Source organism: Lepidochelys olivacea (genome assembly GCF_965140295.1).
Source record: "Lepidochelys olivacea isolate rLepOli2 genome assembly, chromosome: 22".
Taxonomy (NCBI): Eukaryota; Metazoa; Chordata; order Testudines; family Cheloniidae; genus Lepidochelys; species Lepidochelys olivacea.
The window spans coordinates 7,870,119-7,892,483 of NC_140432.1; the positions used below are offsets into that span (position 1 = coordinate 7,870,119).

A 22,365-nucleotide genomic window follows, 5' to 3' on the forward strand; every position below is an offset into this window, starting at 1 on the left:
CACCCCTCTGGCCCCTTCCACACTCAGAGGGCCCCTCCTCTCCCACACCAGCTACACACACCCAAAGCCTCTCCCACAGGCCTCTAAATCTAATTTCCTACAGGCATGCTGTAAGGAAGGTAGATGTTGGCTGAATTAAAATCTTGGTGTTGATGACCCTCAGGGTATGTCTATACTACAATAAAAGACCTATGGCACAGCTGCGGCTGGCTCCTCCCCTCCCTTACTCCCCCTGCCCCCCGCATTGGGGGTCCCAGACCTCAGGCTCCAGGTGGAGCCTGAATATCTACACTGCAATTTTACAGCCCCGGACCGCAGCTCATGCCCGAGTCAGCTGACCCAGGCCAGCCCTGGTGTTTAATTGCAGTGTAGACGTACAGTAAGTGGAGAGTCCACCTCACTTCTGACCTTACTGCACTGCTGCTATTCCAGTCCTGGCTTCCCCCACCCAGCTCAGTCCTGGTTTTAGCTTGAACAGAGACTAATGTTGAGGGAGATGGTGGTCTTTTGTGATGTGTGCAAATGTCTTGCATGATCTGGAATGAGGCCACTGAACTGATTTTCAGTGTGATTTTCAGTGAGGCCCCCAGAGAGGTGTGCAGTAATCCTATGAGAAAGACTTAAAGAAACAGCTGAGAACAGAGAAACCCTGTCCATTTATTTATCCTGGGCAGCTCCGCTTCACTGCTGCATGAGGTTTCGTTGCTTTCCCCAACTTTCCAGCTGGGATGAAAGGAGGCACAAAGAGATCAAAAGATGTAGCTAAGGTCACACAGCCTGTTGGTGGCTCAGCTGGGGTTACAACCCAGGTTTGCTCCTGGCTGCCAGACCTTTTCACTAACCACTAGACCACATGACCTCACGGCCTAGGATTGTATCAAGCAAGCTTTGCATTCCCACAGTGGAGAGAGATACACTTTGAAAGACAGCAGACTCATTGTGTGTTAAAATGTTTCAATCTTTTAGGCCAACATCATCCTCCAGATTTGGGCATTATTTAAACCAGTCCAGCTGTCAGAACATGAGGGCGTCAATAACCATTAGCATCAGGAACTCGTGGAAACAACCCATTGGGTCACCTCCCATCCCATCCCTCTGCTACGCCACCCTCGTCCCCCCCCCCTCACTTCTCAACCTTGCCTTCAATACCCTGCTCAACTCTGCCCCCAAAATATATTTCACAACAAGTGTCTTAGTACCTGGATAGCTAGATGGCCACCAACCTGTCACAGTTCATATCCACCTAAGCATTTGTGGCTTGCCTGGTGCCTCCAAGCTGTAAGCTCAAGTTATTTCCTCTTTGGCATTTCCCCATGTCACTCTGTATACTCAACATCCATCTTCCCTTTATCCACTACATTGCTGGCACTAAACAAATATGAATAGTGTAATCTCAAGTGCTGTGTCTAATCCAGTTCTCATTAACTCAAGCAAATGAACAGCCATCATGTCCCCACTTTAATAGATGTCCCTACTAGGGGTCTCTTTTACTGCTATCCAAAAAGATTTTCTTTTTTCAGTTTAGGAAGTGACATTGTCAATATAACTTCCCCGTAGCTAGAGCTGTGCATTTATCTATTGACGAGCCTAGTTAAGGCTGAAATGCCCTTCTGTGTGAAGGCTCACCACCAGGCCTGCAAGCCAGATGTTAAGCGGTGTATATGTCTAGCGCTGACTCCTCTATGCTGGGGTGAATATCGCCCATCCATACACGGTAGGGTTGGAATATGACCTCAACATGCTCCCACAGGGCACTGAGGAGGGGTTGGGTTCCTCATCACCCCACTGCATTGCTTAGGCAATCTTGGGTCCGAGGGCGTAGGACCGAGTGCCTGCTTCGTGTCTGTAAACCAGTTGGCGCTCAAGGGAGGAAAAGCGGCAAGTGTTGCAGTTACTCCGTGCAGCAGATGGGCTGGGAACAAGACTTCACCTCCAGTCCCACAATGATTTGACCACATGTTGCAATTTGCTGTCAAGCTAGCCCAGTAGAGCTGCTTGAAAATTTACAAAGAGAACAGTTGTCCATTGGACAATGCTGATTCCATGGTATCAAAATGATTTGCGGGAATAGACTGAACATGCACCTTTTGTCCCTGTAGAACAGGACCCGGGATGTGGCTGTTCCCTGAGTAGGGGACATCATGGGGAAGAGGCGAGCAGGCAGGTAAATGGGTAGGCCGTGAGAGGCCAGGTCTGAGATGGAGGTTGGAGGCAGAGTTGCGTAGGACATTGATGGCAAGGTTGAGGAGTGATATGGGGTATTATCAAAGCAGAATTTTTAATTGTACAGAAGATGTCGACTTTTTGTTCTGCTTTGGGATGAAAGGAAATTTTGAACTCTTAGAATATCCCACAGAATGGAAATTCTGAGTCTTGGACAGCTCACACCCGGCTACAACTTATTACACAGAAACGCCCTGGACCAAAGAGGTAGCTGGGAAAGCGTTGTGCCTTTGAGGGGGTCTCTAAGTCACAACATCTTAGGACTATTCTAGCAGTTGTACACCTTACAGGCGACCTCTTTGCTGAGGACTCAGCATAACATCAGTATTGTGTGACTTACGAGATTTGATGCTTTTCTTAAAGCCACAGCTCCTGGAATCCTGTGATTACATGAAAATTTCAGCTTTCATTTAATGAAAGAAAAATAAGTTTCATGCCCTTGCAACTCAAAAATGTGACTCTTAAAGGCTCAGAAACCAGAAGGAAATAAAAAGAACCCCCCATTTATTGCTTGTACAATCTCCTTATTTTTATGACAATCTCATGATATTTTGGTGTCTGAATCATGTTGTTTGAACACCGTCAATACCACGGAAGACACAATCTAACTCCCTTCAGCAGGACAGGGGAGAAATAATCACGCCGACACCATACCTTTATGGTTTTTATTTTATTTCACATGGTTTAAAATACAATATGAAATAAGGCTACAGTATATAAAAAATTCTCCATCAAAATGATGTGCCAGCATCAGCAATTAAAACAAAACCAATCCCTCCCTTAAGAATCCATGTTCTGAGGGGAGATTTTTGTATTTTTTTAAAAAAAAACACACACAGACACACACACACACACTGCTACATCTCTAAGCTAGCTCAGTTCTGTTTTTTTTTTAAAAAAGCACCTGCTTTTTCCTCTTTTTTTTTTAATCTTGCTCTTAAATTTTTTTCACTTTTAAAAAATATAAATTATATGAAAATACAAGTTGGAAAATAGTTGAACAGCACAATATAACAATTTTTTTCTCTATGTTTATCAGCTTAAAAAAAATCCCATGTGTAAAAAACAAAACAAAACAAAACAGACATGTTCTTTTACTGAGGCAGCTAATTCCTGGAGATATTCCATTAGAACACATATGTATACCTATATTGAGCATGGATTTGAAATTCTTTGGAATGTAGACAACAGCTCGACTGATGTTCTATAGACCCCCTCAGAGAGACGCATGCCAAGGAAAGCACATTTGCAGTGTTTAGAATGAAAAGAAACTCAACAAGCTCTAATAACCCCACCAAGGTCACCTCCCAAACAGCAATGCTCAAAAAGTGCAGGGATTTGGATGTGTCCTAAATTTCAGATGCATATTGGAAGCTTTTTTTCTTTTTTTTCTTAAATATCTTAACATTGGGCTGGAAATCTCCTGAGAGAAGGTTAAATTTCAGGCCAGTGATGAATCATGATAGAAATGTATGGCTGGAAGAGACCTCAAGAGGACATCTAGGCCAACATCCTATGCTGAGGCAGGACTAAATAAACCTAGACCATTCCTGACAGGTGCGTGATTAACCTGTTCTTGAAAACCTCCAATGATGGGGATTCCACAACCTCCCCTGGAAGCCTGGTCCAGAGTTCACCTATCCGTACAATTAGAAAGATACTCCTAATATCTAACCTAAATCCCCCTTGCTGCAGATTAAGCCCCTTACTTCTTGTCCTTCCTTCAGTGGACATGGAGAACAATTGATCACCATCTTCTTTATAAAAGCCCTTAGTATATTTGAAGACTATCAGGTCCCCCTCAGTCTTCTTTTATCAAAACCACGTATAACTGGGTTTGTGTCCTGTTAAGAGTGGACTCTCACGGAATGATAATAGTCTTCTGGACAGAACCCAGAAGTGTAATTAGTGTAAAAATGATGCACACACATACACATGTGTGTATGTGATTCTATTACACACAAATGTATAGGTGACTTTTGTATAGGTGATTTTGTGTACTATAATCAGCTACACATACACAGCGAGAGATGGGCAAATGCTGTAATGAAAAAATGTCTGTAGATAGCTGTTCAGATTTTTTAAATGAATTCGCTTTGACTGAGGTCCCTTTTCATGATCTTTCCAGGGCATAATTGTACTGGAAGAAAGCTACTTTTAAACAAATGTCGCAGAATATTCCCAACAAGCAAACTTTGAATTCCCGATCACGAGTATTCAACCATACAAAGAATCCTGCCTCAGCGAGGAGGGGATGGACTAGCTGACCTCTTGAGGTCCCTTCCAGCCCTTCATTTCCAGGCTTGTAAGAATTACATGCATAGAATTAGGCTCATCCAGTTGGAAAAATGGGCCCATATCATGTGACTTGGGTGGTGAAGCGCAATATACTGGATATTAAGTACCCACCGTGAACTCCGAGATCAAGAATTAGTCATAAAAATATTTGGAATCAATTAACAGATTTGAGAAATTCCAGAACAAAAAAGATAGGTTTCAGAGGAGCAGCCGTGTTAGTCTGTATTCGCAAAAAGAAAAAGAGGACTTGTGGCACCTTAGAGACTAACCCATTTATTTGAGCATAAGCTTTCGTGAGCTACAGCTCATTCAGTGGAAGCTTACGAAAGCTTATGCTCAAATAAATTTTTCAGAACAAAAGAGAAATTAACTGAATGAAATCTGGTTTAAATATTTGTCCAGGGTGCAATTCACCCCAGTCCAGAGGGGCCAGTAGTAGACACCACTTAACCCTTCAAAATAAGACTTGTGCTGGATCTTTGCACAGAGGTGAATTGCAATCCCAGTGCATGCTCTCCTTCACACACATTATATAGATATTGCGTGTATGTAGGTTAACCAAACTTTTTCACACCTCATAAAAGATGCAGTTGGAGGTTTAGGTGCAGGTACACATTTGGCCTTAACTTTATCTCATCTGGGTCACACATCCCTGTTCAATAGTCAACATGCATTTAAAAAAAAAAATCTGCAAATTTCCAGTGTATAAACAGCACACTGTGCTTTCTGTGACCGTGTCTAGCCTAGAAGGGGGGAAAGCAAATTGTGAGTCAAGTCACTACATGTCACCAAGGCTATTCTGTCTGTCGCTTGTTGCATTTACACGCAGGTTGCAATCTGGATGGCAAAGGGTGGTGAGTAAACTTGGCAAAGCATTGGTAGGAGCATGTTGGCAAAGATGGCACCGTTCATTTTGTAGCCCTTCTAGATCGCTTTGAGAACATATCCCTGCACGTTATGGAAACAGATTGTCTTGGGTAGAAACAGCTTAATACAGAAAATCTGCTGGCAATCAACCCTCGTGGAATGAATGAGTTGATCAGGTCTGGCAGAAATATTGGGGGTCAGCACATGAACCCCCAAGTCCCAACTGTTCATAGTAAAGTATTACTGACTGACTTTCTGCTTGAACTGAACTAGGGGACCCTGCACTGTGACCAACCCCAGGGGACAGACACTTGCTGGGTGGGTTAGAAGGCAGAAAGAGTGCTGGGATGGTGGGACATCTGCCCCAGTCACTAACACCCTTTACAGGAGTAATCCTGTAAAATAAAAGGTGATGATTTAAGGTCTGGCTAAAAACTGCCCAGAACGGACACTGTAAAATGTGAACCTAGGGGCACTTTCTATGGCTCTATGGAACGTATAAGACCCTAAAAGCCAAGGAGAATTGTGTTACCAGTTGAGAATTGAAAGAGTCCATCTAAAGAGTCACAGGCTACTCTCCTGCTTGGATTTGGGGCCAGTGTATTTTGCTGGAATCACCTCTGGTTCAAGTGGTTCTCTGCCTCCCTGGAAAACAGAGTCTGAAATCTTCCTCCTTATATATCTTCTCAGAAGCGCAAACTAACTCTCTGCACTCAGCTACCACCAACTTTATCACTCAAAAGCTCCATCAAGATGCCTTCAGCCTACTCAAAGTGCAGGGAGCAGCCTCACTAAGCCGTCCCACTACAGCACAGCCCGCCGTACATAGCTATAAATCAGTCACCTTCTGGACGGGCGTTTGACTTCACCTATTCTCTCTTTGCATCTAGTTTTTAGCAGGGAGGAGGAGCACCTGGCCTACAGCAGCACATCGGCATCTTCCTTTGCTTCCTCCAGCTTGAGCTGAACTCCAATCCCCTTTTGCAGCAGCCCTCCTCTCTCACTTCTGCAATCTCTCACCTGCCACAGCTGCCAGCCTCCCTTTGCTCAGGATGCTAGATGAGAACTGCTCTTTCAGAAAGCAGACTGTCCTTTCTTCATTCAGTGCATGCTCCTTTCACCTTCCTTCCATCCCGCTTTCCTTCATCTGCACCAGTCCTCTCTGTATGTCGGATGGGATCATGTCTTAGCCCCAGCCATGTGCTCTGACACCTGGACTTCCCTTGCCCCATAGCCACCATCTGCCTTCAACATTCTTGCTTTAAACGCCCCCCTAATCAGCTTGCTACATTTTTCCGTGTGTTCAGCTTTACACCTACCAGCCTGCTAAGCCAGGCTAAGCTCTCTGACATGCTGGGGCTGACTGAGTTTCAATCAAACAAAGCTTGCTTAAAAATGAGCTCCCTGATATTCACAGAGCCTGAACACATGCTGTTCTTGTAGAGTCCAATGGGAGCTCAGCACCTTTGTGTCAGGGCATCATCTTTCCACAGAACTCAACTGACAGCCTCCCATGGCTTCCTGTTTGACCCTGCCCTCCTATACCACAGTGCTCTGGCTACACAGAGATGGGAAAACAGGAAGCAAACTGGATGTTCAGACTAAATACAAGCGTGTTTTTAGCAACTTTTATTCAGAGCCCAGTTCTGCAGACCTGATATATGATCTCCCATTGTTCTAATTTCCCCTGCATTGATCTACAAAGTCTCTCCACCCTCCTAGTCTCTGTGTTGAATCAATACAGAGCTTCAGAAATTAGTTCAGCCATTAAAGAAAATATATTCGGTTCAAATATTTAATACTGTCCTTACCAAAAAAAAAAAAAGATATATTTAAAGTCGAAAGCCGAAATCCTACAGTCAGACTGGCAGAAATTTGGCAAGACGGGAGGGTCATGGAGCCCAGGCTCCAGCCCGAGCCTGAATATCCACACGGATATTTTTAACCCAGCGGTGTGAGCCCCAGTCAGTTGAGCCAGGCTCGGAGAATTGCTCCTGCAGGAAGGAGCTTGCTGTGCAGATACACACTCCGTGTGTAAGCTGTATCCACACACTCCGGGCTCAAAGGAATTGCTAGCCTGATCCAGCAAAGCAGTTAAGCACATGCTTAACATCAAGCTCATGAATGGTCCCCTCGCTTCAGTGGGGCTATTCATGAGTTTAACCATGTGCATGCGAGTTTCACTGGACTGGGCTTGCGTGTTCAGCATCTTGAGGGATTGTTCCCCATTTGTGAGTCTGAGTTTCCATTTTGGATGTGCCTAGAATGGCTGGCCGTGCATTATTGCAGGCAGCGCTGCTCAAAAATGGAGGGAAAAATCATCGAAAGTTTCCAAATCATCCTTGTTTCACTTTTCATTGTTCAAAGTTTTTCATGATTTTTTTTTTCCCCGAACACACTTCTCCATTTTCCCGTCAGCACTGACTGCGTTCCAAATAGGAAAATGTCAAACCTGAACTTCTTTGCTCAGCTTAGTCACTGGGTGGGATATTAAAAAACAAACAAATTAGCAGTTACTTCAAAGTGTAAAAAACATTCCTTTTACCAAAAAAAAAAAAAAAAAAAGAGAAACCCACTTTCTGATTTTGAAAATGATACGTGAAAATGTCAGCAACATTTTCGATACATCAGAAATTTTTAAAACGTGGTTTTGAAAATATGGTGGTCCCCAAAAGATGTTTTTTTAACAACAACAACAACAACAAAGTTTCCTTTTGAGAAATTTCATCCAGCTTTAGCAACAAACAACAGAGCAAAGTGCATGGGGCTCAATGCAAATGCAAAGCATCCTCCCAGAATTTTTGGTGACTGATTTGGCACTCATTTTCCTTCACATAAGATTCAGAGATCATAAGTCAGAGCTCTACACTTCTCCAGTGGGGTCTACATAAACTTTTTTTTTTTCTTCACTGTGATAAAACTCTCTGCTGGCATAACAGAAACATACATACACACACAATATTGCAAGACTGAGATAATCTTAGAGCTTAAGACTATTTAAAAAAAATACTGGCACAAAATTTAATAAAATAAAATTTTAACAAATAATAATTAAAAAAAAATCTTGGTCCCTCCTAAAAAAAATCTGTTCTTTGTAACAGAAAAATAACCGACAGAAAAGCAAAGTAACAAGAACTGTTCTTGTTTTTTCCTATGTCATCCTCTCCCACAAAACAGGAAGTTCCACCTTCCCTTTGTCCCTCCCATCAATAAAAGAACCAATCGCATAATCCTTAGGAATCTTGTCACTTCCTGAATTGTCAGTTTGTTGCACTGGTAACACAGTAATCAAGGGGATCTTTTCGTTAATAATGTTTCCAGATGGTGTGAGATGGGGAGGGATTATTTTAATTTTTTTTAAGTGAGCTGTATTTTTCTGGCTTTCTTAAAACTAAGAAATTCACCCCCCAAAACCTCTCTGAGAACTTTCAGATAAAAAGTTCCATCTTTCTTCTCTCAACCAAACATTGCCAGATTCAGCCAAAAGCTTGACTTTGCCCACCCCTCCTTGCCCCATCAAAAATGTCTAATTTGAGTTGCTCTTGAAAAAAATATAGATAGATATTTAACTGCAAAAAAAAATTTTTTTAAGGTCTCGTCGAATCTCCACACCGACACGACGCAACCTTCCACACAGTCTGGCTGGTCCAATTCACTCATCGGCATCGGGTTTGACGTCCAGCATGGCATGGAGTTCCTCGGGCGTGTAGCCCAGAAGGCTCTGCAGGTCGCAGACGAAACGGTACACGTAACGCTTGCCAGCCGTCTTGTGGATGATGTTCTTGTCGTAGTAGTAGCGAAGCCCACGGCTCAGCTTCTCGTAGTTCATCTTGGGCTTGTTTTTCCTCTTGCCCCATCGCCTGGCAACCTGGAGGAGGAGGAAAACAAAGCTGAAGAAGGGCTCAGAGATTGAGTGTAGATATTAAAATAAGTCTCTTCCTCCTGGCTCGGCTGGGTGATAAGGGGCTGGGAGCTCCTGCCGCTGGGAGAGCTAATGGTGATATGTTTTTTCTCCCCCTCGTCATGAAGAATGAACTCAGGGAGGAGTTGAGTGCCAGCATTTGCAGAAGGCCAGCGGATCAAACCCCTCCTGGGCTGTAGAAACAGCACCCATGGACTCTGCTGGGGGATCATGAAGTGGAATCAGATGAAGACAGGAGATGGGGAAGGGGATAATTTTAAGCTCTTTGGGGCAGTGGCTGTCTTTTTGTGCATACGGCGCCTAGCATGCTTGGGGCCTGGTCCACGCCTAGTGGCCTCTAGAACTGTGCAAATAACATTGAGGGGAAATAGTGTTGGGGAAAACTGAAAAAAAAAATTCAACATTTTTGGCAAATCAAGAAAAATTGTTTCGGCTCCAACAAAACTTTTTTTTTTTCCTTTTACAACATTGCAATATTTTGTTTCAATTTCAACCATTTAAACCATTTTGACTCGTTTTTTTTTTTTTTAAATACAAGAAAAGGACGTTTTGAACTGAAAAATGGAAACGCTTCATTGATCTCGGAATTATCCTTCCTCCCGACAGAGACGATTTGGCAAAAATGACACAACGTGGTGATGCCTTTTGCTGTTGCGGAATCTTTATGTTTCGCCCCCCTCAAGTCCCAACTTTGGTATGAAATATTTCCCCTCGCTTCTGGGTGCCAATGCAATACAATTAATAATTGCTCATTAATACTCAGACTTTCATGGGCACTCTCTAAACCATTGATTTTTCCAGAAATTACTGAGGGAGCAACACCCTGCTACCTTAGTCCCCTCCACAGGATCATACTGACATGACTTGTAGCATCTCAGCCAGGAAGAGAGAGGGCGTAGGTTATTCTCCTAAGCATTTTCAGTGGTCTCTGATCAGTTAGAATCGTAGAATATCAGAGTTGGAAGGGACCTCAGGAGATCATTTAGTCCAACTCTCTGCTCAAAGCAGGACCAATCCCCAATTTTTGCCCCAGATCCCGAAATGGCCCCCTAAGGATTGAGCTCGCAACCCTGGGTTTAGTAGGCCAATGCGCAAACCACTGAGCTATCCCTCCCCCCAGTTATAATGGGCCATACCTCGTCTGGGTCTGAGAGCTTGAATTCCCAGCCATCACCTGTCCAACTGATGAAGGATTGGCAGGACTTGTCGGTGAGCAGCTCCAGCAGGAACTGCCACAGCTGGATGGGTCCACTGCCTAGGAACGCAAAGAAGCCACAAGTTGTTAAAACCAGGTGAGCCAGAATGCAACAGATGCAAATTTCTTTCCACCCAACCCCCTCCATGGGAAGACACACACAAGCAGATGAATACAAAATGTGTTGAGTGTTTGTTAGTATAGACAGCACTGGGATCTGTGACTCTGGTTCTGTTATATGCTTCACCCCTGACTCGGACGCCTTCAACTCCCTTTCTAAACTCCACGGATGCACTTGAGGCCTTCTTAGACTTCGGGTTTCTTGTGGCAAGGCCTATGATTTCCTCTGTGTTTGTAAATTGTGCTTAGCACAGTGGGAGCCTCATCTGGAATGGGGTCTTTGTGTGCGACCTTAATATTAGTTATTAATATTAAGAGGTGATGTTCACTGTATACAAAAACTGACATCTCAGGGGCCTACAGGAGCAGTCCAAGTGAAGATCTGAGCTGAACTGGCAGTTTGAGAGTTAACTCGTACAGGTAAAGCTGCTTCCTACTGCAGTCTGAGTGGAATGTTCAACCACTGGAATGTTTCACCTCAGTCTAAGTTACATAAAGAGGATTATTTCTTGGCATTAAAATAGGGAGGAATGATTTTTCTGCCACCGAAGCGCTGTCTTCTCTTACGTGCCAAAAAGCTCCCAGCCACTGCTTGAACTCCTACACTATCACACGCTGCCTCCTGACCTTCACATTCTGATCCATGGCTGTGCACGGAGATGCGATAAAGGGGACAAAGGTATGAAAATTATTTGGCCTCTCTCCAGGACATGTCGCTGCAGGAACCACCTACATAAACTCGCAGAGAACAAGAGGCAACTCAGTGCAGCTGGCACAGCTATTGCTGCAAGGAATAGGGTTGGCTGGGCAGGTGGGCACCCGGGAAGCAGGAAGGCATTTCTAATGGGCGCGGTAATAACATAACAGAACGGAGGGTAGGCAGAAGGTGGTCTCACAGGTTAGCATCTTGAATAATTCAAAACTTAGAACTAGAGCCTCTGCAAGATTGGAGTGGGCAGACTGACACTAGGGTCTTCTGCACAAAAGGAGCTTGTATATTTTCCAGCAGTGTCCTAGCACATTGGAAATGGAATCCCTCCCAGCCATGACATCCTGAAATCAGCTGGGTCTGGATCCCTTTGTACACTGTGCAGCCTGGAATCAGCAGAAGAGGAGAGCATGCATTGTCCAACCAACTCCTAGATGGCCAGAAGCAAGTTCCCCGGTTGGTTGTTCTCATGATCTATCATCATTGATATGGAGGTGAAGGGTCTGTGGGTGAAGTCTCCTGTGTTATATACATTTGAGTCATAAAAAGCTATTTGCTTTGCAGCTCCATTGTCTTCTAAGTGCCATAAGGGTGCTAATTTTGGCCATCAGCTATTTGTCAAGAAATACCTCAGAAATGGCAATGCACACATGCATCTGCTGTCAAAAACCTCCCAGTGGTCATCTTGTGGACTTCCCTGTTTCTTTAGTACCAGCTGGCACTGTGTGGTGTCCACCTGTCTGCAGTGTGCAAGGTGGTGGCTTTAAACCAGAACCGTCTCTTGGTGACTAACTTTTTCCGTCTGTGTCGGGGATGACGATTCTGGGAGGAGAGCACCACTCATCTGATCAGCTGAAAACAAACAAGCTGCTTGTCAACAGCGATCAGATTCCCAGGGATGCCAAATTCTCCTTGCCCCCCAGAACTGATTTTCCTCTAGGGGGCCTCAGCTGTACTTGGCTAAGGCTGGACAGTTAATTTAAAGGCACTGTACTTCCTGTCTATTTGCATTGTATCTTGCCATGCCTCAGGGCATCTGATTCCTATGTGCTTAAGCACGGCTGATGCCAAGTATGTAACGCATTGCCGTGAGAGATTGTGGCTTTACACACTTTCTGGTAGGTTTTCACTGGATCAGTCACATGCTGAGTGACTCCTAAATACTGATCTCTTTTTTTCACTCATGTCCCAGCCAAAGCCAAAATGGATGCCCTCAAGCCAAAACCTGTCTGATTAGGGCCACACCTAGAAGACTGTGTTCAGCTTTGGGCAACATATTTCCAGCAAGATACTGACACATCTAAGAGGAGCTCAGAAAAGGGCAACGATAATGATCCAGGGGATGACTTGCAAGAAAAGAATTAAATATATAAAGGTGGGTTAGGCAACAGCTAAGGTGAGGGAAAGGAGAACAGACTGACAATGGCAATGGGTGTAAGCCTGAGCTGCCAGAAGGAGTGGCTAATGGAACAATGGGATGAAGTTACTGGATGACAGTTCACGCTGCATGTCAGGATAAAATTCCTGCCAGTGGGAATGGGAGGATGCGGAATAATCTCCCAAGGGATGTGATGGACCATGTCCTATTGCCTTTAGAGTCGTAGATTCCAAGGCCAGAAGGGACCACTGTGATCATCTAGTCTGACTTCCTGTAGAACACAGGCCAGAGACCTGCCCCCCAAGAATTCCTGCTGGAACAAATGCAGATCTTTTAGAAGAAACATCCAACTTTTGATTTAAAAATTGCCAGTAATGGAGACATTTAAAACTGTTGGAAACTAAACAAACCACTAGTAGAGAGGGAACCATCCTGCCTGGTGACGGGACAGACTAAATGGGACCTAATGTGTCTTTTCTGGCTTTAGAGCCAATGGGCTCAGTTCTGATCTCACTGCAGTCCCATCTTGGTGTAACTCCAATGACTTCAGTGGAGCTACTCCTGATTTACTAAGGTGTGAGAGCACATTGGGCCATGAGAACAGAGGTGCAAAAAACTACCATGGCAGCCAGCCTCAGAGCCCAGGTCTACAGACTCTGGCTCAGGCTATGGCACCTCTTGCTGGAGCTCAGACACTGAGACCCACATATCAACTGACAGAACTAAAGCTCCAACCTGGATGGGAATGTCTACACTGCTATTCTTAGCACCTTATCGTGAACCTTGTGAACTCAACTCTGGGCTCAGAGAGCTGCTGCTGTGGGGGTATTTTTGTTAGCTTGTTTGCAGCATAGATGTACCGTGATAGATTCCTGACTATCCGCTAGCTATTCTTTTATTTAAAGAGTATCTGAGTGATTCTGAGACTCTTGGTTATCAGTGCATTGATATGCAAACCAAATCAGGTTCATAGTGTCTATCTTATCCCAGACATGAACAAGAGAAATACGACATTCTGCAGGGAAATATGTGAGCAAACTGTCCTCGGCAAGGCTTTGCCAAATATTGGCTCAGAGGATTTTGTTACACACTGTCTATATTTAGTAGGGATTGAGCAGCAACCACACTTCCCAGAGCGCTACACTGGGGAAGCTCAGATAGGGACTTTGCAGCTGCCTGTATTATAATGGGCTGATCCAGATGCTTCCAAGCTTTGGGGATCCCAGCTTTGCCACTCGAGCGTCTTGCTAACATTCTGAATTACAGCTCAGGGGGGTGCACGGGTAGAAGATTAATTCATCCACCTGTAGTATGCCAGCCAGGCAACATAGGTGGATGCTGCTGAGGCTGAGCAAAGTGAACAGATTCTAGCCCTAAAGAGACAGAGAATTCCCCTTGTGGATGGGGATGTCCCAATGTCAAATATACCAACCGAACCAACTTCTGTGCCTGCCACTGTCACTGGGGAAGGGGAAGTGCCGGGGGTGAAAGAGGCAAGGAAGAGCAGGCCAGAGCAGATGCCTCTACACCAATGCTCCTGTACAGTAAGTTAGAGCAGCTCCTTAGCTGCTCTAACTAATGTCTGGGCAGGCTGACACTGGGATGCAGAGTAAAAAGAAGACCAGTATCTCCCTATCCTGTTCCAATTAATGGGAGGGGCTGTAATTAAGCATTCATTGAGACAAGTGATTGCCCTGGCCTGGCACATCACCAGGTCACACCAGCTTTAACGAGCACTTTCGAGGCTTTCCAAGCTTCCAGAGAGAAATTTCTCTAACCTTAGGCCAAGGAGCCCCGTGCAGTTAGTATGTTCTCCTCGCACTCTGCTGCCAGCTGGCATGCAGAGGTGCAGGGAAGCCCAGCAATTTATCACTGTAAGCGGCATGGAATCACATGGCGCGGCATCCTGCAGGATGTTTTTTTCTTTGCTGGAGGGAACGCTGTCCAATGGCTAGCGCAGAGGACTAGGAGTCAGGCTCCACAGGGTCGATTCCTGGCTGCCCACTGGAGGATCAGTAGTCTGAAAATGAACGTGTTTACTGCATGGCTAGCAAGCAGACTTCAGCTCATGCACACATGCACCGAGCCATACAGAAGCATCACAGCCCTGCTGCTGCTGGGGCAACACCTTGTTTGAAATGTCAGAGAGTCAACAGATGCAGGAGGCAGCAGGAACTAACATACACGGCTTGTCTGAGCCTGTGCGACAGAGCACAGCTCCGGGGAGACGGCATTATCTGGCACCACCTCTCTCGGTATTTGCATCTCTTTCCTAGAGAAGATTCAATTGTTAAGAAAGGGAGCTATGAGCACTGAGGACGTATGATGAATTGGGCTATACGTGAGTTATAGTGAGGATGGGATCTGGGATGAGCATCTTGGAGAATGAGGCTCTCATCTCGTCATGGAACAGGCATTAATAATGGGTGAGATTTTCAAGGGCTCAAGGGAGTTAGGAGCCCAGGAGCTGGGAACCTAACTCCCCAAGGCATTTTTTAAAATCCCAGCCAATAAGACTCAGCACTGACACGGCGTTACATTTTCAAAGTGCTGGGTGGTGCAGGTAGCTAAGGAACACGTGTTTGTTCTCTGCGATAGGCACCTTCATCTCTCCAAGCACTCAACACCTTATCCCTCTAGCGGCACCTGGTGACCCATCTCCCACATCTTCTGTTCCAGCCTTCATCGTTCTCCCACGTCCCGGATCCATCTAGCCGAGCAGGGGGGCAGTTACCAACTACGATACTGGAGCCCAGATCTGCGGTAAATCGACACGGCTCTGTTGATTTACACCAAGAGAGGAGCTTGCCGTTGATGTTTCTAAAAGCCAATTGCCAGTGGAATATTAAGAAGAATCATTAGGAAATGAGGCAACTTCAATACTGACTGGAAAAGACTTCTTTCCCGGTGACACAAGCAGCCTCTGAAACTAGAGGAGACCCCCAGCATCCCTCTGCTTCTGCTAGTCCTACAGTCCCCCCACCTGTGATTTCAGATTCTCAGCTGGTGTAAATTGGTGCAGCTGTGCCCTACATGAGACACTGGCCCAAGGCGAGGCAGAACCCCCAGCTAAGATGCAGCCCTTCCCGGGAGGGCCAGACAAGCCCCATGCACTGCTGACCTCATGCGGAATATCCCGAGACAGATATCAGCCCTTGGACACAGATGCAAGTAGGGAGGGTGCAGACACAAGCTGCCTTTTGTGATGGGGTCGCTTCAAACACCTCTGGGAGCTTTCAGCCATGCCCGGAGGAGGGTTCGCTGAACCCACTCATTTCCATACGAGCCCTGGAAAGATGACAACCTCACACGCACACCACCCCCAAGGCAAGGCCTCTGAATTCTGGGCTGTCCCTTGAGTGCAGCCTGATGACCTTTGTCCCTGGTAGGGAGGGAGGGCGTGCTAAGAATAGAGCCAGTCAGAGGGGGCTCACATGCTAAATGTGACTCACAATGGCCGCCCTGTCTCGCCTCCCTCACAGTGAAGAGCATTGGGGAGCATCATGCATTAGGAATTCTTGAACGTCATGGGGAAAATATGCCTCTTAAGCCTGGTTATGAAATGCTGCCACAGTGGGAACCCTGTCTGAGCAAAGCCTCTTTGCACACATGCTCCTGGGCATGCATTGCACGAGTCCTAGCCAGGTCACTTTCCCAGGTTGTCCCTCTGCCTCTGCCTTCCCATGGGGCTGCTAGGAGGTGGCTTAGAAGGGAACTTCTGTGGCCCTCAGGATTTCAGCTGGCTGTCTGCACAGGGGAGAATTTCACCTCCTGAGCAGATTCTCCCCCTGTAGCCTCCCACTGGCAGCTGTACCATCTTGGCCTACAATCTCACTGGGTCTCGCCAGTTAAGCACCGCTGGGCCTAGTCATTCCAACAGGGGAAAATGCAGGTGGATGCAGGAAGAGATGCTGGTGATAAAGTAGGTGCCACTCTTCTGGACCAGCGCTGAAAGAAGGTATGCTGCAGCATGGTACTATGGGGTGCTGTGCTATTCACAGTGCTTGCTTTCCAAGGAGATGCAAAGCCCAGACCCAAGACACATGAGGCCTAAATGTGCCTGGGCCCTATTGCGAAAGAGTTTGTTAACCCCAGCTTTTAAACAAAACTCTACCATGGTCAGTGAATTCTGCCTGCCTAAATTCCCCCTGCAGAGTGAAATGAATGTGGTATGCTTCACTTCCTGCCCTACACTGTTGCTGGTGAGCTGTTAAACAGCTCCATAGCCCACCCCAGAAGTGGGCACATTTCAGTAGTGTCTGATGTGGTTACAAATCACTTTTAGATGAAAGCATCTGTTATAACTATGAGGCGTTGCTAGAAACACAGCGATCTGTTGCAACATTGGGTTTTTATGAGGACTTTAGGAAGGGGAACTTCTGGGGTGCTATTAACAGTGGGCTTCAGCCCAGAGGGGCAGGCAGGCCTCGACTCAGGAAACTTGCATCACTTCACAAGTGCTTGCATGAGTAACAGATGGAGTTTACACCAGGGCAATGTACTGTGGTAAATCACTGGTTCAAGCCCTCTCTTGCACTGAATCTACAGGTGCAATGAATCTACAGAGACTATTTGCACTAGTGTGGCTATATCTGTAGAACTCCCCCTCCATGCTTCTTTCCTCCCTCCCGCCACCAGCATAGACAGGCCATTACTTTACATGGTAAGGCCCTATCTGAAACATGTCACCCCACTCCTTCTCTGGCTGATTTTCACACCCCCTCCCCCAATGACATTGTTTGAAAGAAACAAAACAAAAAACGAGAGCTGCGCACCTATTCTTTTTGCTGTGTGGTTTGTGGTTCCAACCAAACACAACAAGTGGGCATAGCAACATCTCCAGAGCGGCCTCCCCTTCTGTCATGCACTGACCTTGGCCTGGACCTCCTATGTCAGAGCTTCAGAGACCAGTGTAATCAGGAGGGGCTGAGGCCTGTTTGCTGGCCCTGGGCAGGTTTGGGCAGTGGTGAGGGTGTACCTCTGCATTTCATCCCGCATATCAACCATGGGCAATTCTTCCCTGTCTCTCCCTCACCAAATTTTGCTTTGGTAGGAGCATCCTAGAGGAACATCAGAGATGGATCTCAGTGGCAAAGTTCAGCTCCAGACTGCCTCAAAGTTTGGGTCTGATCAGAGCCAGCGTTCTGGTTTGGGATCATCCCTAGTTTCAGAAGAATCCAGGAAGCATCCACGGTGGAGCATGCAAGCTAGGGAGCACCAGCCCACATGACAGGTGGAGGGTGGATTGGGGGGGTACTGATGAGTCTCAGGCCTCTGTCATGAAGGTGGCACTGGGAGTCCAACATACTATCTGTGTTCATGGCACCCAAAACCTGCTATGCCATAGTCTGATTAACTGCTCTGAGGAGTGACTAGTAAAACGGTATCACTGAAGAGTCAACTCTGAATTGCAAAGGTCATGCTGCTCGGTGGTTCGGGCTGTACATTTTTGTTTTAAAAGCTGAGCTATGGTCATGGTTGGGCAGCATTGCATGGGGCTGATTTTACTGTCATTTGCATATGTCTGGCAGGTGTCACATGGACCACTGAACCAAGCCCGGGCCCCATCCGCTGGGTTCCACCTTAGGGTGAGAAACGGTCCTTGAAGAGCCGCTTGCAGTGGAAGCTAGAAGCAGGTCGTAGGGGAAACTAGGATGTAAAGTTATGCTTGAAATCATCCCTCAACAGCAGGTAAAGTTCATACTGAACCGGAATCCAAACAGGGTAGGCAAGGAAACAACCACTTGCCCACAGCCGCCTGCCCCTAAGAACAGCCACTTTCTGTCTGTCCGCCAGAGGCAACTGAATGCACTTATGAACTCTCACAGCTGACCCACTCCAGCTTCACAGGGATGGCCGACTTCACCCTTCTCCAGCAGCAGAGAGTAGTCAAGAATGCCATCCGGACTCTGCCTTTTCTCCCCAAGAAACTGCACTGAATGTAGATGTCCAGGCTGCCACATTCCATGTGCCTCCCTGAGCATCTCTTCCTGTGACTTGAGAGGAACCGAGAACAGCGCAGTTAACAGGCTTTCTGACGTTGGCTGGAGAGATCACACTTCCCCCCCCCAACCCCATCAGATCGCACCTGTCGGGCCTGTATGTTTCAGCCGGCAGCGTGGGTGGCAGCATGAAGAGGAGGAGTATGCAGATCTCCTAAAGAGACCCACTTTCTTCGATGCTGTTGTTTCTTTCTTGTAAACCAGCAGCTGTGTTCTTTCACTTTTAAATGGAACAGGCAATCCTCGCTCAGAAATACCAACTTGTCCAATATGGGCCCCTGGCTTTTGCAATAGGGAGAGGGATTTGCGGGGAGAGAAGGGTTTTCCAATGCATATTCTGGAGACATCTGTCAGACCTTTGGCAGTTGGGGAAGGGGAGGCTCAGGTCTGGATCTCAGCTGAGCAAAGTGGTGGTGACACTTGCAGGAGTGATTCGTTCAATGGAAATGCTTCTGCATGTATCACGGAGCTGAAGTCTCAGGGGAGCCAGATAGTCCCCTGCAGTCTCATGGTGGCTGTCTTCTTCCCTGACAGCACAGTAAAGACATGGCAGCACTTCTGTCACTAAGAATGAAATTAAGACCATGCATACTAGTGCCTAATTTGCATAATTGCGTAATACTCTTGCATACTAATGCATGCTATTAATTAAGACCCAGTATACTATTATTTGGGGCTATAAACACCTTAGGCACCAGGCTACTCTCTAAAGCACCTGTAACTTCTTACTCATTAGTGATGGCCTAAGACTCAGGAGATCTAGGTTCAGTTCCTCATTCGACCACTGATCTGCTGTAAAAGTTTGGGTAAGTTGCTTCATCTCTCTGGGTCTTGCTTCACCATCCATGAAATGGCGGGGGGTAATTGTTCTGCCTTGTTTATTTAGGTTCTAAGCTCTTTGGCCAGGAGCTGTCTTTGATCAGGTCTCTGTACAGTGACTAGCACAACAAGGCTCTGAAATCAACTAGGTTCCAGGCACTACTGCAGAACAAATAATAACTCTATGGAAAGCCACAGCCAAATGTCAGGGGCTTTGCAGAGAAGCTGACGCACTAGGCCTTGTGAAGCGAACACACCCCACGTTTCTGCTCTGTGTGCTATTTTGTTTGCTGGAGACCAGCCCACAGTGGTGCAGGCAAGTGACCACAATGGGCAGAAGGAGGTGTGAAGTACTAGATGGTCCCCTTGGCTAAGAGATCAGTGGCTGAAGTGGGTCAGGCTAAAGATTCCCGGCACGCATCATGGAAAAAACAGGTCACAGAAATCAGAGAGATTTAAGAGCTAACTCATTACATTGGACCAGTGCAGCTTTGTTCTCTCCACTATGTTCTCCAGTGTTTTGTGTGTCCAGTTTTAAAAGCCTCAAGGGTTGGAGGTTCTACTGCTTCCCTTTGGGAGATCATTCCAGAGTCGAACAGGTCTCACTCTTTGACCCGACTCGCCCTACTGTAATGGAAGAGTTGTGTCAAAATCCCCTAGGCTGCTTTGAAAATCTCAACGCTGGAGCTGGCGTTTGGGCACTGAACTTTGAAAATGCCCCCCCCCAGTAGGTAAGGGGAATCATCTTTCAGAAGAGCAGTCTCAGCGGACCTAGCTATGTCCCTGTGAGAGTGGAAACAGGTTAGAAACTGAATTTTCATGAACTCTTGCGAAGTTACATTCTTCCCCCAAAGATAAGAAAATTGCATCAACCTCTCCGAGCAACCATGGCAACTTGTTAAATTAGGTCAAGATGTGGGGGCAGATAAGGCGGCTTTGAAAGTCTGCTCGCTAGCTTGAGTTACGAACACATCAAATGCAAGCTGGGCTTCCGCCAGAATGCACCTTCTCTACAAACTGTGCGCCTCCTAGGGCTGATACCATCGGCGTGCTGTTTCTCTTGTGATAAAGCACACCGGCACCTCCCAGTGCCATCGGCAAAGCAGGCTCTTGAGAACAAAAGCCAAATGATATTTTCAATGTCTTACATACAAAACAGGGATCGCGGCCAAAAATACTACGCGCTTGCCCAATGTCTTTGCTCAGAGGCGCTCAAAGCGCTTGGCAAACATCAACGGAGCCTTGATGCACGGGTAAAGATTGTTGTGCCCATTTTACAGGATGGTGACCCGAGGCATGGAGACTCAGACCTTCTCAAGCCACTATGTGAGTTGGTGACCGAGTGAGGAATAGAACCCAGGAGTCCTGACTGCCAGTCCCCTGCTCTAGCCGCTAGAGCCCACTTCCTTACCAGAACTGGGAACAGAACCCAGCATCCTGGCTCCCAGGTCTCCTGCTCCAACCACTAGAAACCCCTTCTCTCCCAGCACTAAGAATAGAACTCAGGAGTCCTGACTTCCACTTCGCCATCCCATTTGCCCTGTTTTGCTTTTCTGCTATTTATTATTATTTTTATATCGGGAAGCCCTGTCCCTTCCCAGTGGGAGCTCTGGGCATTATCTCCTGGAGCGGAGGAGCTTGTGAAATACCAGCATGTTTCTGGGCTCACCACTGTCTCTATTAATTTAAAAGCTGCAGCATGCAGTAAAACCAGAGGTTGTAAAGGCCCATTATAAAGATGGCCTGAACCAAAACCTCAGCTCCAAACACCCCCAGACTTCGGAAGTGTCTTAATCCAGATTAGAATTTTGGAGGCTCAATTCTCCTCTGCTTTGGAGCTTGTTTTGTCACTTGCGCCTGGGCAAAGTGATTGTATCCTGCAACCAGGTCCACATGGCTGCATTTTATACCCACGCTGTATTCCCTTTTCCGGGTGTAAATGATGAAAGGAAATGCAAGGCCCTGGAGAATCAGGGGTCTTTATAATCACACCTCTGGATTGACACATCCACAAACTTGATCTGCTGCAGCATTTGTCCTACAATAATGAGGCAGGTCCAGTCCCTTACTAAACTGAGCTCTAAAGACAGCAACTCCACTAGACTGAGCAAAGGCCAATGACCTAAAGCCATGATTTTCACAGTGACTGGTGATTTTGAGTGCCTCAATTTCCAGGGGACCCAACCTAAGATGCTTGTAAAGAGCCTGGCTTTCAGAGGACAGGTGCTCAGCACTTCCCCAAAATCAAGCCCCTTTAAGGTCTGGGCACTGAAAAATGGAGGCATCCCAAATCACCAGTCACTTTGGAAAAACCTTGGGTCTGGTGTTTAGGGATTCCCCTCCCCCCCCCCCCCCCCCCGATTCAAAATGGTATTTGAAACTTGGCTAGGGAGATTACCATAAAAGCATGCATGTTTCTTACATTAACATGTAGCATGCAGCATTTGGGTTGTAGTCAAGAGTGCTTTTGTATGGGAATAAGTAAAGATGGCACTTCTTGGAGGCATGAGTCCAAAGAGATGCTCTGGACTGGTGGCAGTGCTGGGTGGAATAAAGGATCTAACCCGTTACGGAGATTGGCATTCTGGTTTTTTGTCCAGGGTCCATCACATCACACATAATAGTGAAGTGAAATGCCTGGGTTTAGTTTGGGGCAGACAGTGAGGTGAGGGTAGTTCAGTTTCAGCAATGGACGGTGCACCCAGGGCTCTTTAGGAGACCCTTGGCCTTCTGTTAGGCACATGCTCTGTGTTCTATACATCCTAGCTATTGACAGCTGATTATGAATACAGCTGAATGAGTCAAAACAATCTGAAAGAAAATTCACTTTGG

General features: G+C 46.4%; 1 protein-coding gene across 4 annotated transcripts in view; it reads right to left on the bottom strand.

Annotated features, from left to right (window-relative positions):
- Positions 1 to 2,874: 2,874 nt before the first annotated feature.
- Positions 2,875 to 22,365, bottom strand: part of ETS1 (ETS proto-oncogene 1, transcription factor) — a 122,233-nt gene continuing 102,742 nt past the window's right edge. For all 4 annotated transcript variants that reach the window (XM_084611986.1, XM_084611984.1, XM_084611985.1 and 1 more), the window contains 2 exons: positions 10,447 to 10,565; positions 2,875 to 9,256 (listed from right to left, as the gene is read on the bottom strand). In XM_084611986.1, coding sequence (XP_084468112.1) covers positions 9,041 to 9,256; positions 10,447 to 10,565 — 335 coding nt within the window. In that variant the 3' untranslated portion in view covers positions 2,875 to 9,040. The remainder of the gene's footprint in view (positions 9,257 to 10,446; positions 10,566 to 22,365) is intronic.